The sequence below is a fragment of the Nerophis ophidion genome, linkage group LG07, assembly GCF_033978795.1.
Source record: "Nerophis ophidion isolate RoL-2023_Sa linkage group LG07, RoL_Noph_v1.0, whole genome shotgun sequence".
NCBI lineage: Eukaryota > Metazoa > Chordata > Actinopteri > Syngnathiformes > Syngnathidae > Nerophis > Nerophis ophidion.
The window spans coordinates 53,874,800-53,890,632 of NC_084617.1; the positions used below are offsets into that span (position 1 = coordinate 53,874,800).

Sequence of the window (15,833 nt, forward strand, 5' to 3'; positions counted from 1 at the left end):
GTCATTTACAGGTTCCTAATTTACTCTGAAAACTTTCTCCACTCTCCTCGCCTTTTAATTCATTAGGGAAAGCCCTACATTACAAACACACACACAGCTGCACTAAAGGAGGAAGGGGTATTTGCAGCTGTGTTGGAAACCTAACACCTGTGGGGAGAACTTAACACATGCAAATACAGAGGATACAGCAACTTCCTGCGTTGCTCTGTGCCCTCTGTCAATTCCTTTTTGAAGTTGGTAGGTCAACCTAATTTCAATCTAACACCAAGTTTCATTTCTCTTCAGCTTGTCTACACAATGCATAAGCAAACACTCATATTTGAATAAAATGAGATAACTTATTTACAATTAATCCAACAACTACTATTGGCTCTCATTTAAATAATTGAAGTTTTGCCTTCCTGTATTTAAAGACTTTACCTGAGTTTGTACACAATACCATTTTTTATTCGTAATAATAACAAGAAAAAAAAAGAAATATCGATCTAATCGCTTTAGTATCATTTGTATACTTATACTACTGTACTAAATATATCCACAGTATTGACATCTAAATTGAACACCCTTACTTAACATTGAAGCTTTAGCGGTTACGTCAGTGAGTCGTCATGCTCTGTGCGTACGTGCAACGTGCTAAGCCATTCCTTTTCCTATAGTCCTCCAGTAGATACTTAGAATAAACTTAGTTTATTTTCCACTATGGTGGTGAGAATTATTAGTACCTTTGAAGCGGCTTCTGGACGATGTGTTTGAGGCAGCTTGCTCTCAAATTGAAACCAGTGTTCTAGCAAGACACGTACCCTTCTGGAATTCATCAAACTTCCGCATGCGTATATCAAGAAATCCATGAATATATTTGTGTCTCCCTTTTGCGTGCATCTATAGTGAAGGAACCTTTGACATGAATATAATCTTTAGCCAATTAAACACTGGGACACAGCTGTGGTAATGATGGCAGCTCAGCAGTCGATCAGTTAAAAAAGGCAAATATTGGCCCCCGATCGGGACATCTCTAATTGAAAACATTCAATGTTGTGTTGAAAATGTATGTGAAACTTGTAAAACAATCAAATTGACTTATATGTTCTTTTATGCAATTTTTGGGTTCCCTGCTATTTGCAAAAAAAAACATCTTAACCCTGTTGTTGTGTTACACTGTAGGTGGAGCTCAATTTGGCCACTCTGCCACCACAACAACCATTGCCAATTGTTGGGGAAAAGCTTCACCAGGTGTTCCACAATGTCCTTGAAAACTTGGTTAAAGTAATGGATGGCTACTGCCTTGAGGAACCCTACTTTAGCACAAAGGTACATCCTTGCAAGTTAGCCAGCCACAGGATTTTGCTCAGCATCAATTAGTTTATTAAAACTCTGTGTGTGAGTGTGTGTGTGTGTGTGTGTGTGTGTGTGTGTGTGTGTGTGTGTGTGTGTGTGTGTGTGTATTTTCTTCTATGTAGCTGAAACAGTGGGTAGCAACACTCATGAAGACTCTGAGAGATCCCTCTCTGCCACTGCTCGAGCTGCAGGAGATCATGACGAGTGTAGCGGGCCGTATCCCACCTGGTGTTGAGAAAGATATCCGTAAAGTCATGGCCCAGTATGCCAGCAACATCACCTCTGTCCTGTGCCAGTTTCCAAGCCAAAGGGTGGGAACCTGAATTGTTCTTAAAATCAGTGCTCGGCATTAATAGGTACAGTCTGTTCAGTCAATCTGACGTTTTTGTAAATTTTCCCTAAAGCTGATGAAGAAAATGTACAAAAATTTACAAATATTTAATAAGCATCCCATTTGGGCTTAGGGTTACCTTATTTAGTTATGTGATAATGGTAAAAACACCTCTCAGTAATTACTGTTTACAGTTCTACATTACTGCAATCTACGACCACAATAATACAGTAAAGGGTCTTTAATTGAACATTTTTGCAGTCTGTTTTTTCTGACAAATGTATTGGGTTGTACTTACTATTGTTGAGCACTGTAAATTTATAAAAATATTTACTGACTAAACAATGCTAAACAAAAACACTTGTTTTGGTAAATCCAGATTGCAAATATTCTCGACAGCCATGCAGCAACTTTGCAGAGGAAGTCCGATCGGGAAGTGTTCTTTATTAACACTCAAAGTGTAGTTCAGCTTGTACAGAGGCAAGCGTCTTCATCATATTAATCATTCCTGTACTAGTAAGAAATATTTCAGTGATATGGATTGTATTGACTCGAGTCTTACATGTTGCAGGTATCGTAGTGGAATACGTGGTTACATGAAGTTTGTCGTTCTGGATCTACTGAAACGATACCTGCAAGTAGAGATGCAGTTTCAGCAAGGTGACATTAAAATGCTTGAATTTAGAAATGTTTTAACATGACTTTATATTCTGTGTGGTTTATTTTTTGTCCCCCCGACTCCTAAGCAGCTCATTACGACAAGTGCGTAATCAACCTGAGAGAGCAGTACAAGCCTGACATGAGTCCTGTGTTGGAATACATTTTCTCTCACGCTCAAGTCTTCAAGAAGAACATCCTGGTCACAATGCTTATCGTAAGGCCTTGGTCGTATTTTTCACTGATTCATTTTCTTTATGTAAGATTAATTGTATGGAAGGCGATCATCATAAATTAAAGTTAAAGTACCAATGATTGTCACACACACACTAGGTGTGGCAAAAGCATTTTCTGCATTTGACAAACTTTCACCCAGAAAGGAATTTCTTTGACTTTATGCAGGATCAGTTATGTGGAAGGGATCCGACCCTTGCAGATGAGCTCATGGCCATTCTCAATGAACTTACTCAACTCAGCAAGATGGAGAACTCAAAGGTCGCCTTAAGGGCCAGACAGGTAAGACTGAATGCATAGTAGTTTAATATTGCGTCTATGTTGGCATATACTACAAAAGCCCTCAGTCCGTGTAATACTGTGGTGTAGGTGCTGATTGCCTCTCATTTACCGTCATATGAACTGAGACACAATCAGGTGGAGTCCATCTTCCTGTCAGCCATTGACATGTACGGCCATCAGTTTTGCCCTGAAAACCTAAAAGTAAGTGTCATGAATGCAAGTCAGGCAAAGTTTACCAGCTTGGATATCACATCTTTTATATTATCTTTGATTTCTGCCAGAAACTTATCCTGTCTGAGACCTCCATTTTTGATGTGTTGCCCAATTTCTTCTATCACGCCAATCAAGTTGTCTGCATGGCTGCTCTTGAGGTATGCATTTTTATGCACACTTTATATCTAAACTATTGAACGACAATTGAAAAAAGGTCCGAGAACCTTTTCAAGACAAGGTCTGGAACAAACTCATGATTAGCATGAATTATGAAACACTGGAATCAGTGTATATTTTTATAAACATAAATTCTTGCAATGTATTATTTGGTACAATAATTATAATGAAACATTTTTAAAACAGGTTACAGTTTAGAGAAGCTCCTTCTGGTAGCATGGAGATGGCCTAAAAATGGATATAACATGAAAATTATAAAACCAATTTAGAATCGGAATGAATATGAATCGCGATTCAGATGTGAATCTTTTTTTTTTGTGCACCCCAACTAATCAACACATTTTGCATAAGCATGCTTCCTTTGAATTCTGTTTCCCTTCTCGCCCACTTACTCTAGAACTCGCAAATCTGCTTTGAAAGGTTTTGATTGGCTAAGTCAGTCTTTCTCAAATATTTTCTGTTACCCCCCAGGAAGAAAAAAATACTTCACGGTTCCCCACTCTCCAACGCGACTATAAATACTATCATTTGTCAATAAAATGGTTGCAGCCACACCTTTGCATAACATTGTATTCTTTTTACAACACGCCAGTCTTTCATCGTCTTCCGCCGGAGTCACAGTGAAGCTTAGCACTACCTAGACTTCGACATATTCTAGTACAGCAACAAAGCATATTCTCCGAGGTCACATGCACCCACCTTGGCATCGCACTGCGCCCCCTTAGGGGGGGCCGCCTTGCTATTTGAGAAGGACTGGGCTAAGTTGAGTTTTGTTGGAGGGGTACCTCTCGTGCAAATTATCAGAAAAGCTGAGCAGGTTCAAATGAGTAAATGTAAGTAAATAGGGCAATATGAAAATCAACATGCATCTGGTCTGCATGGCGAATGTCATCAAATACTTTACATACCTTATCCATTCTTCCAATTTCAAATACATCTTAACATCGGAGGGCATAGTTATTATAAAATTATACATTTTACTAATCATTTAATCAATCAATCAATCTAACATTATTCATATAGCCCTTAATCACAGGTGCCTCAAAGGGCTGCACAAACCACAGTGACATTACTGGTCTGAACTGATCGGAATCGATATTAGGCCTTTAAAGCACAGGATAAATAACCGCTGTTTTGAATGCCAAATTAACTGTACTGGAGCAGAGTGATAGGTCAATAATATTTAGCACTGATTGTCCTAATATTGCAATAGCTCCTTGATGACTTTCCCAGGAAGCGGGTCAAGTAAACATGATGTTTGTTTTGTCCGATTAACAAGTTGTAAGAGTTTCTCTAATGTTACCATTCTTATTTCTTACCAACAAAGGTAGTAACGACACCACTTCATCCATAGACCCTGTCTGTACGAAATAACACATTAAAGATACATGACAACACTGTCAAAAGTGCTAATTGTAATGACAACAATGTATGCTGGGAAACGCTTGCTTCTCAGACGCATGTTAAGATTTACTACCTCTTCCGGATTCTGCTAAACACTCCCGGAAATTGCCCCTGTCTACCGTTACAAACCTCCTGGATTCTGTGCATGTAAAACAGTGTAGCTTTTGCATTTTTCATTTTAAAACGATGACAAAAATTTTGAAAGATGGCTCATTCTCATAGTATTCCCCCTTTGTGTCACCCAATGCATTTGCAGACTTTCAGAATCTCGGAAAATAGAACTCTTCGAGTTCAAACAAACAAACAAACAAACAAACACAAATGCGGATATTTAAAAAAATGCATATTTCCTCCACACCAGAATTTTGTCACTTGTAATTGACTTTGATGAGTACCCCTGACTTATAGGATGTTCTCATTTTGATTTTTTTGTTTTGTTTTCAGGTGTACGTGCGTAGAGCTTACATCGCCTATGAGCTCAACAGCGTACAGCATCACCAGCTGCAGGACGGAACGTGTGCTGTAGATTTTCAGTTTATGCTGCCTTCATCTCATCCCAACAGGTAACATCACTAAAACTAATAACTGTCCTCTGTATATGAAAGACACTATGCATGTAGCCTGAGTGAATATCCAACACACGCTATTTATGTTGTGATGAAGTGGTTTTTATAACAGGACCTCCTCTGAGGCAATTGTGAAGTCAAATAATTCCACTTGCTGTCTGATTTTAGAAATCTGTAGGCAGCACTAAGCTATTTTTAGATTACATCATTGTAAATAACATTTTTCTATTACGATTTTATTCCTAACCTTGTTTTATTTTTTTATTATAATAGTTTTTCCTGCTGAACTGGAATGTGCAGTATAATTCGTAATGCCTAGAGTTAGAGGAGGATGTTGATCCTCCACTGCTAATATTCACCTGTCAATCATCTTATTTCAGAGGGAGCAGCCCTACTCTGAACAGGTAGAGTATAGCTTCTCCTAGCCAGCTACACCTGATGGTGTGGTCTGTTTGTCTCACAGCTAAGCATGACAGTTGTTCTATGTTGCCTTTTTTCTGCTCATTTGAAACCAGAAACTTTTGCTCGAAAGGACTGACTTAGAAAGTCCTCCCTAATTCACCTTTTTAGCTGCGCTTCTTTATATGCAACGCTTCTTTCATCTCACTTTTTGAGAGGTTCAACCTTCATCTCGTTCATGTTTGTTATGTTCCTCTTAAGATTCTCAAGCCTGAATTCTTATTGGCACAAAATTGTAATATTAAATCTTTCAATTTTTTGTAACAGATCATAACATTTTCTATGAAATAGAAATACATGAAAAAAAAACTACAACTACTGTTGCCCCAAGTAATTTTAGTCTTCTGTAATTGTCTGCCAAAATGCAAACATTTATCTCTACAGTAATTATTCAGTGGCGCTATCTGCTCCTCAGTGCTCATGTTTCATTCTTTTATTAGGGTCCCGGTCCCAGTAAATGCTTCAGGCCTGTTGAAAATGCGGCGGCAGAGCAGTGAACTGTTCCTAGATGGAGGTCTGTCTCCACCTTGTCAACGCATGGGCGCCATGGTAGCATTCCAGTCTTTTGATGACTTCACAAGGTGCCTTGATTGTTTTTAACTTATGCAATGTTAGTTATACGTAAATAGTAAAATAATGAGTTCATATTTTATTTTCTTAGGAACTTTGATGAAGTTCTTTGCAGCTTTGCAGAGCCTCTTCTCGAGAACGAGTCATTTTTAGAGTCCTGTTCCAGTTTTTATGAAGATGAGAACTTTAAAGTAAGTGCTTTTGTTTTGATTTTGATATTTGTATGGATGTAAAAATTCTTCCACTCTCTTCAACAGAACACTAGCGCAAATCCAATCCACATCATTAATGTATCAATAAAAACAGCAGACACTGAGGATGATGATGTATTAGTTTCTGCCTTCACTTCCTTCACTCAGTCAAAGGTCAGCTCATGTAGCAACTATGAAAGTTTTTATATGTGTACTAAATAGTGTTTTTTTTTTTTTTTAGAGAACATCTCTTTTTGAGTACGGAATCAGAAGAATAACGTTTTTGGTTGCACAGAAGGTAACTTTGTCCATATCACTAAATGTGATTTCAATTGAAATTACTGTCTGATGCCTCTCTTTTTTTAAACAGAGGGAGTTTCCCAAGTTCTTCACTTTCAGAGCTCGAGATGGGGTATGTTTGATTTATTTCTGAGATTTAAAGTACTGTGTTGCTGTCTAAGAGGCAGATAAACCACTACTTAAACATATCTGTTGATTATGCACAGTTCCAGGAAGATCGTATCTACCGTAATCTGGAGCCAGCTTTAGCCTTCCAGCTCGAACTCAACCGCATGAGGAACTTTGACCTGAATGCTGTTCCTTGTGCTAACCACAAAATGCACCTCTACCTGGGAGCTGCTCGTGTTCAGGAAGGTGCTGAAGTTACCGATTACAGATTCTTCATCCGAGCTATAATCCGCCATTCTGATCTGATAACAAAGGTACAATCGACAGAAAGATCAAACTAATTGTCGAAAAACTTTTCCCAAAGGGGTTATCTGTGACTATAATTTTATGGGGCTTTTGGATGTGTGTTCTTCTTATGCAATCAGGAAGCATCATTTGAATATCTTCAAAATGAGGGCGAACGTCTTCTGCTGGAGGCTATGGATGAGTTGGAGGTGGCCTTCAGTAACACCACTGTGCGCACAGACTGCAACCACATCTTCCTCAACTTTGTCCCAACTGTCATTATGGACCCGTCCAAAGTGAGAATGCTGCTGTGTTATAAGTATTCATAGGAATTGTTATGTGCAGTTTTCAGAATACATAACCCAAACACATATCCAGATTGGTTTTGAAGCATAGTATGTTGGTATTTCAGTGTTTAGAGCATTTTTTTCTGAAACATTCTCTGCTTATGGCTCTCAGATTGAGGAATCTGTCCGCTCCATGGTGATGCGCTATGGAAGCCGTCTTTGGAAGCTGCGGGTCCTACAAGCTGAGCTGAAAATCAACATCCGCCTCACTACCACAGGGAACGCCATTCCTATTCGTCTTTTTCTGACCAATGAGTCCGGCTATTACTTGGATATCAGTCTGTACAAGGAAGTTACTGACCCAATTTCTGGACAGGTTAGAACAGTACACGCTTGCAGTGTTTGTATCTTTTCCTTTTATTTCCTTCCATTTCAATTCCATGTAAATTTATTTTTAGATCATGTTCCAGTCATATGGAGACAAACAGGGTCCGATGCAAGGGATGTTGATTAACACGCCATATGTAACCAAAGATTTGTTGCAAGCCAAGCGTTTCCAGGCTCAAACTCTGGGCACAACATATGTCTATGACTTCCCAGAGATGTTCCGACAGGTCTTGCTAAGCCCTCAATTACTCTTACTTTTTATTATGTTTAATATTTATCAGTGTTCTTAAGGTATCTCTCTTTCACTGATAATCTTTCTATAGGCCCTGTTTAAGCAATGGGGTGCAGAGGACAAATATCCTGAAGATGTTCTGATTTGCACCGAGTTGGTTCTGGACCCACAAGGTCGGCTGGTGCAGTTGAACCGCCCGCCTGGAGAAAATGATGTAAGATATATTTTAGTTTACTTATTTTGAGTCTACAGTGGAACCTCACTTTACAAACTTAATTGATTCTTGAACAGGATGCTTAAATCAAAAAGTTCATATAGTGAAGCAAATTTCTCCATAAGAAACAATGTAAATAACAATAATGAGATAGATAGATAGATAGATAGATAGATAGATAGATGGATAGAACTTTATTTATTCTGTCAGGAGAGTTCTTTCAGGAAAATTAAAATGTTCAGCACAATCCCATTCAAGGTCAGACAAACATTACAGGGAGACAAAACAGGATCGCTAACGGGTCTGCCGGCTTCCAGCGCCCCTTACAAAAAAATGTGAGATACGGATAAACAAGCGGGGGGGGGGGGGGGGTTTGGGGGTAATGGGAGAAAAAAATAGAAGATTAAAATAAAATTTAAAAAAGCGGTCTTAGCCTGGGCCCTGGAGAGGGGGTGCAGACTGAGGCCAAGGAAAAACAACAACTCATAGCCATAGTACACATCCCTCTTACATGTGTGTAAGAGGGAAACATCAGACATCAAAGAACACAGAGGACATTAAAGACATTAAAGCAGCTGATACAACCAGACACTTCTACATACAGCTATGAATAAAAAGTAACAGAAACATATACACTGTGGTGGCCTCTGCGGTGTTCCACGCCATCGTCCGCTGGGGTTCCAGCTTTGACAAAAGTCCATATTTCAGTGAAGGTTTGCACACTTTGAACACAATATAACGTTTTGTACAGAACTATATATCAAACAAACATTTTAAGGAGCTGATTGATCAACTTTCTATTTAATAACAAGCCAAAACAACAAGCTGAACAGTCCTCTATGCGCTGCTCTGGCAACACGCGCACACACAGTAGAGTCTTTGGTGCCCTCACAAATTATCAGAAATCCCCAAAATCCTAACTTTAACAGTCGTATTGCTACAATAATAAACATGTATAATAGTAAAATCCACTTACATTAACATTAGCAGAGGAGGAGCTGATAAGAAAGGTGCACAAACAGCGAGAATGGGAGATAGAGGATGAGAGGCCGTTTGCATGTGTGAAAGAGACGCCACTGAATGAGAGGAGCTCTACCTTGCTGTCATATTAGTCTACTTTCGCAGTGGGAGAGTGGCCGTGTGCAACCCGAGGGTCTCTGATTCAATCCCCACCTAGTACCAACCTTGTCACGTCCGTTGTGTCCTGAGCAAGACACTTCACCCTTGCTCCTGATGGGTGCTGGTTAGCGCCTTGCATGGCAGCTCCCTCCATCAGTGTGTGAATGGGTAAATGTGGAAGTAGTGTCAAAGCGCTTTGAGTACCTTGAAGGTAGAAAAGCGCTATACAAGTACAAACCATTTATTTATTTATATTACTTTGACATCTTTTTCCAGAAAAGTCTGCTTTTATCACAATTAAAACTTGCCCTGGTATGAAGCCTGCTTCATTGTTTCTTCCATTCTCGTGAGCGCCATTATTGTACTCCTCACAAATAGTTAATTATTTTTTTAAATTTCACAACACAGCGATTACCTCTGTCTTTCCAAACTAGTCTGTTGTCTTTTTGCGACTCATATTTAGTTAGCTAAATGAACAAAACATGCCAAAAAGCAAAAAAATATACAAAAGGCTCACACGCTGAAGTGCTAACAAGTGGGTAGTAGTGTATTGGGCAGCAAGTGACGTGGAGGGCTCTGCTTCCCCTAAAATTCTCCAACCTGCTTCTTGAATGTAAGCAGGATAAACAAAATGAATAACTGAATAAAGCATTCGTACACAGACATGATTTGCACACTGAGGCGTATTTTGGCTTAATCTAAAAGTTTGCAAATCGATGTTCCACTATAGTTGAAGTTTTACGGTTTCATGAAGCCTCCGTAAAGAATGACGTGGCTCACATACAGAGGCATATTTGGCTCAATCTAAATGTAAATCGAGGTTCCACTATAGTGGAGATTTTAGTTTTGTAAAAATCATTAATACTGTTGTCCAATATCAAAGTTGGATACATTGTGGTTGTTAGTACATGTACACACTGCAATTGTTAGTGCTTTTTAGTGTGATAATTGTATGATAACTTGTACCTCACTTCATCAGGTGGGAATAGTTGCTTTTAGGATGAAGATGAAGACTCCGGAGTATCCGGAAGGTCGAGATATCATTGTAATCTGTAACGACATCACCCACATGATTGGGTCGTTTGGACCTCAAGAAGATGAGCTGTTCCTCAGAGCTTCAGAGTTAGCTCGAGCTGAGGGCATCCCTCGCATTTACATCGCTGCCAATAGTGGGGCGCGCATTGGCCTCGCCGAGGAGATCAGACACATGTTCCAGGTGGCCTGGATTGACCCCTTTGACCCCTACAAGGTGAGGGTCTGCTGCCTTTGTCTTTTTTGGGTACCAGGAGAGCAGGGGTGTTCAGTCACACAGTGGTCCAAAATATTAAGCATTCTTTAGATTGCGGCCTGGACAGAGTTAATATTGCAACTTCAGTCGGGATGTCAGTAGAGGGGGGCAATTTCCGGTAGTCTTTCGAAGAATCCAGACTACTTGACAAGTTTGAGCATCCGTTTGAGCAACAACTGTTTCCCAGCATGCTTTGTTGTTGTTATCATGTGTCCAGTATATTATTTTGTATGGACAGGGTTTAATAGATAAAATGGTGCAATTTTTTAATCGTGTAGAATTATATTATTGCTATTTTTGCTTGTAATTCGGCACCCTAAGAAAGAATTCTTAATGCTATGCATTCTATTAATACTACTATGGCCACAAGGGGTGCTCCAAAAAAATATTCACATAAATAATGTGAATCTTATTTATTACGATTATAAATTAATTCATATTTTTTAAGAGTATATTTCATTTCAATTTTTTAGGAATTCATTTTTTTAAGACGTGTTGAATCGGAATCAAATCAAATCGTGAGTTGTTGTAGGATTGTTATCCTTAGTAAACACCATTGTTGTTAGTATTACATAATATATATATTAGGTGCTTGAGTAACTTGCGGGCCGGATGCACGTTGATTTTTATATGTACCTGCAAAACCTCCCCTGGCCAATGGTTTGATGCCTCTATAGTTGAAGATCTAACATTCTTCAAAAGCCTCAACCTTTTCTCTCAAAGTCAGTTAGGACTGTTTTCTGCTGTATCAGATATTCCAAACATAGACTGTTATGTAGCTGGACATTTAGTCGTACAGCTACACATACTAATGCTCTATATTTCTAATTTATTGAGATGCCCAAGTAAGAATGGCACGCTAGCGAACGACTCGCAACTGGGAATCGATTTTCATTGTTCACATAAAAGATGAAAATCCACTGAAAACGATGTGGTTGCGACTCATCAGTTGAGAATCACGGGTTTAGACGGGGCATTCCTAATTTTAACTGAAAGACAAAACCTAATGTTAAAGGGTATGTAATGCCAATTCAGTGCGTATGTTTTTGTATTATTTTCTATATTTAAAACACTTCCTTGTGGTCTACATAACTTGTATTGGTGGTTCACTAGCGAGTTTACTGACAAGATATACGTTCAAACCATATACTACTTTTTATTAGAAACGGCAACAGCGGAGGATGCACGTGCATGTACGAACTAGTCTGCCCCATGACAAGAGAATAGAGAAAAATTAGGAACTTACGGACTCCAGCGTTGAACTACAATGGTGGACTCACGCAAACACCTTAGGGTAAATTTGGACCGTGTTTATACATCCGCTGACATCATAACTGGGAATAACAAATTGGGCAAAGTCCAAAAGGCACGTTTGGAGGAAATATGAACGAAGGGAAGATTATTTTATCAATATCTCTGCCATGCTTTGTTGATTTGAATAACATTTTTTGGGACTTAAGAAGATCTCATATACAAAAAAACAGGTACCAATAGAAAAGAAAAGTTGCTTTTGCATAATAGGTCTCCTTTAAATTGACATATCCAGACACATCGGTGAAAAGAATGTGGCATTTGGAACCAAAAATGGGAATATCGTTCCGCACTTCCAAACTCATAACATGTCGGTCTCTTGCAGATATAACATTCTACAAAAAGTATTTTCCAAACTAAAATGCTTATTTTTAAAATTGTCTGTGTATATCGCTCTGCAGGGTTTTAAATACCTTTACCTGACGCCACAAGACTACACCTGCATCAGCGCTACCAACTCTGTTCACTGTCAACACGTAGAAGAAGGTGGAGAGTCCAGGTATATTTATCAAGCTGAACAATCGTATCTTTATAGTGAAAGTTGTTTAGTTTGTCTAACTCATTGTGCCAATTTTTTTTCTTCCAGGTATATCATCACTGACATCATTGGGAAAGATGAAGGTCTTGGGGTGGAGAATTTGCGAGGATCAGGCACTATTGCTGGAGAATCCTCCCAGGCATATGAAGAGATTATTACAATCAGTATGGTAAGGTTGGATGACAGACACCTTTAACTTTAACAAGCCAATAGGAGTTTATTTGACTCAGGTAGTTTATTTACATTTGTGCTGTTACAGGTGACGTGCCGCGCTATTGGAATAGGGGCTTATCTGGTACGTCTGGGCCAGAGGGTGATACAGGTGGAGAACTCCCACATTATCCTGACTGGAGCCAGTGCGCTTAACAAGGTTTGTTTAATAAGTATTGGTAAAAAAATTGTTATCAGCAGTCACATTTGCTGTTTTGCGCTGAAGACAACACCCAGGGAATGCATACTTAATCGATTGGGCTGTCTTTTACTGAGGATTTTCATAGTCGATACTGATTTGTTACCTATTTGTCCATTGTTGACGATCAGTTGAGTTTATAACGTTTTCTTTTTAAATTTTTGGAGAAATAAACAGATGGTGATACGTAGTAGTTTGTATACTGACTAGTCATTAAATAATGTCACATGGATGTGTACATGTATATTACAAAGTTAATTGAAGGTACATGTAAAAAGAGTGCAGTCTTTCATTTAAGTGAACAAAACAAAGGTGTAGTTTGCGACTTTATCCACCTTTAGGAAAAGGTTAAAACACAGAACTGCTGTGGGGCAGTGCCAAGAAAACATCTGACTTGACTAAATAGAGCAACTAAAAGTCGTAAAAAAAGTTTCTGTTTGTCAACCCTTGAAGAGGAAAGCTACACCTCCAGGGCGAGGCTTTGCGTCCAGGCACCGTGTTCAATTTTTGGCGGGTTTCACCAGAAACGACGGCGGGATTCGGCCAGCCAGAGGCGTGCAATTGCCGGGCAAATTCCATGTCAGACAGCCGTACGCCCTAATAAGCCTAGATAATGTCCCCTATGAACACTATCGGTAAAATATTATTGCAGAAAAATGCATTTTATAGATCGATAGATGTGGGACGCCAAAACTCAGCCATCTGATTTTAGAGACGTGATGTCACACCACAAAGCAAAATAAAAAGTCTTAATCTTTAAGAATATTTGTCTGCACACAATAATCTTTTTCTAATGTTTAAAAAAACATGATGATGAACACAGTCAATTCATCCTCCCTACACTCACGCTGTATGCTGGGGGCTCAGAAAGTTTTAACTCACCTCCCTCCCTTAAAGGGGGGAGGGAAAATTAATGATCAAATCAGACTTTGCCAAATGGAATTGTCACTGTTTGACAATTTGAAGACAACCCCAATATACGTTATACTTAAGCAAGTTGAAAAGTTACCCGTAGTCATTTAGGAATATAAAATGTCCGCAAAAATTGGCATTTTTAAACATTCATTTTCGTATCAAACTATCACTTCTGCATTTAATGTAATGAAATATAAAAAAAAATTAGGATTTAAACAAATGTATTTAACACACGCCTCAGCCGCAGTTATTTGCTGTTCCTCTTGCCTGAACACTACACTGAATTGCAGGACATGAAGACAATCAGGGGCGCCGAGACTAGCTGACTAATTAGCAGAGTTAGCCTCATCCAGCTACCTTACTTCAATCAATCAATCAATCAATCAATGTTTATTTATATAGCCCTAAATCACAAACGTCTCAAAGGGCTGCACAAACCACAACAACATCCTCGGTAGGGCCCACATAAGGGCAAGGAAAAACTCACCCCAGTGGGACGTCGGTGACAGTGACTATGAGAAACCTTGGAGAGGACTGCATATGTGGGCAACCCCCCCCACCTCCCAGGGGACCGAGTGCAATGGATGTCGAGCGGATCTAACATGATATTGTGAGAGTCCAATCCATAGTGGATCTAACATAACCGTGAGAGTCCAGTCCAAAGTGGATCCAATATAGTAGCGAGAGTCCCGTCCAAAGCGGAGCCAGCCGGAAACGATCCCAAGAGGAGGCGGATCAGCGCAGAGATGTCCCCAACTGATACACAGGCGAGCGGTCCATCCTGGGTCCCGATTCTGGAAGAGCGGTCCATCCTGGGTCCCGACTCTGGACAGCCAGTACTTCATCCATGGCCACCAGACCGGACCCCCCCCCCCACAAGGGAGAGGGGGACATAGGAGAAAAAGAAAAGAAACGGCAGATCAACTGGTCTAGAAAGGGAGTCCATTTAAAGGCTAGAGTATACAAATGAGTTTTAAGGTGAGACTTAAATGCTTCTACTGAGGTGGCATCTCAAACTTTTACCGGGAGGGCATTCCAGAGTACTGGAGCCCGAAATGAAAACGCTCTGTAGCCCGCAGACTTTTTTCGGGCTTTGGGAATCACTAATAAGCCGGAGTCCTTTGAACGCAGATTTCTTGCCGGGAAATCTGCGTTCAAAGGTCTTGTTAGCGCATGCGTTCGAGCTCCGCGCCACAACGTTAACGGCTTTCTACTTTGCTGCTAATCATATTTGGATTATTACAATCTGAACACTATATGTTCCGAACTAGTTCCAGAGCATTTATTAGTAGCCAGCAAGAAGGTACATTTTTGATGTGATATATGTAAACAGGTCATAACAGCAGAAGTACATTACTTGAGTGGGCGTGGCTATAGGAGAGAGTTGACAAACTGGAAATGTTTTTTATGAGTTCTTCGCATGCATGTTATAGAATTTGACATAACATTTTCAATGATAACAATGTTAGTAAATTATCTACCTAAAAAAACAAAACAAAAAATGTGGTACATTACATGTGAAATGTAAGTTGTCAAAAAGAGTTTGATGGATGAGAAAGCATCTAAAGGTATAGTGTAGAAATGCACCCAATTGCGGGAAATGTAGTCTTGATTTCAAAATAATATAATGTCGGCCCCTCACATGGCAGCACTTTGTGCTGTTATAAATGTTCCTCTTTTGACAGTTTGCCTTTTTTTTTCACAAAGGGTCTTAAGATGCCTGGTCCTTCTTTCTCTCTGCAGGTCCTGGGCAGAGAGGTCTACACGTCCAACAACCAGCTGGGTGGCATCCAAATCATGCACAACAATGGAATCACACACAACACAGTGTCAGATGATTTCGAGGGCGTCTTCACCATATTGCAGTGGCTTTCCTACATGCCAAAGGTTTTGCGTAGTGTTAGTGAGGTTACTGTTTCCTTTTGGTTCACTAATTAGAGGTTATCTGGTCTCCTGACAGAACAATCACTCACCTGTGCCAGTTCTACCAAGCACAGATCCAGTAGATAGAGAAATTGAGT

General features: G+C 39.6%; 1 protein-coding gene across 4 annotated transcripts in view; it reads left to right on the forward strand.

The window, feature by feature from the left end:
• acacb (acetyl-CoA carboxylase beta) overlaps positions 1 to 15,833 on the forward strand; it is a 63,142-nt gene that overhangs the window by 32,859 nt on the left and 14,450 nt on the right. The window contains exons 20-45 of one of the 4 annotated variants that reach the window (XM_061906497.1): positions 1,162 to 1,308; positions 1,458 to 1,646; positions 2,046 to 2,146; positions 2,238 to 2,326; positions 2,413 to 2,540; positions 2,726 to 2,839; positions 2,927 to 3,040; positions 3,121 to 3,210; positions 5,078 to 5,196; positions 5,580 to 5,603; positions 6,099 to 6,239; positions 6,320 to 6,419; positions 6,486 to 6,593; positions 6,661 to 6,717; positions 6,790 to 6,831; positions 6,926 to 7,141; positions 7,253 to 7,408; positions 7,572 to 7,775; positions 7,858 to 8,013; positions 8,110 to 8,232; positions 10,331 to 10,600; positions 12,352 to 12,449; positions 12,537 to 12,657; positions 12,748 to 12,858; positions 15,556 to 15,699; positions 15,773 to 15,833. The exon at positions 15,773 to 15,833 is cut by the window's right edge and continues 60 nt beyond it. In XM_061906497.1, coding sequence (XP_061762481.1) covers positions 1,162 to 1,308; positions 1,458 to 1,646; positions 2,046 to 2,146; positions 2,238 to 2,326; positions 2,413 to 2,540; positions 2,726 to 2,839; positions 2,927 to 3,040; positions 3,121 to 3,210; positions 5,078 to 5,196; positions 5,580 to 5,603; positions 6,099 to 6,239; positions 6,320 to 6,419; positions 6,486 to 6,593; positions 6,661 to 6,717; positions 6,790 to 6,831; positions 6,926 to 7,141; positions 7,253 to 7,408; positions 7,572 to 7,775; positions 7,858 to 8,013; positions 8,110 to 8,232; positions 10,331 to 10,600; positions 12,352 to 12,449; positions 12,537 to 12,657; positions 12,748 to 12,858; positions 15,556 to 15,699; positions 15,773 to 15,833 — 3,223 coding nt within the window. Of the gene's footprint in view, positions 1 to 1,161; positions 1,309 to 1,457; positions 1,647 to 2,045; positions 2,147 to 2,237; positions 2,327 to 2,412; positions 2,541 to 2,725; positions 2,840 to 2,904; positions 3,041 to 3,120; positions 3,211 to 5,077; positions 5,197 to 5,579; positions 5,604 to 6,098; positions 6,240 to 6,319; positions 6,420 to 6,485; positions 6,594 to 6,660; positions 6,718 to 6,789; positions 6,832 to 6,925; positions 7,142 to 7,252; positions 7,409 to 7,571; positions 7,776 to 7,857; positions 8,014 to 8,109; positions 8,233 to 10,330; positions 10,601 to 12,351; positions 12,450 to 12,536; positions 12,658 to 12,747; positions 12,859 to 15,555; positions 15,700 to 15,772 lie in introns of those variants that run through there. The other 3 variants (XM_061906498.1, XM_061906499.1, XM_061906500.1) reach the window with 3 other exon arrangements.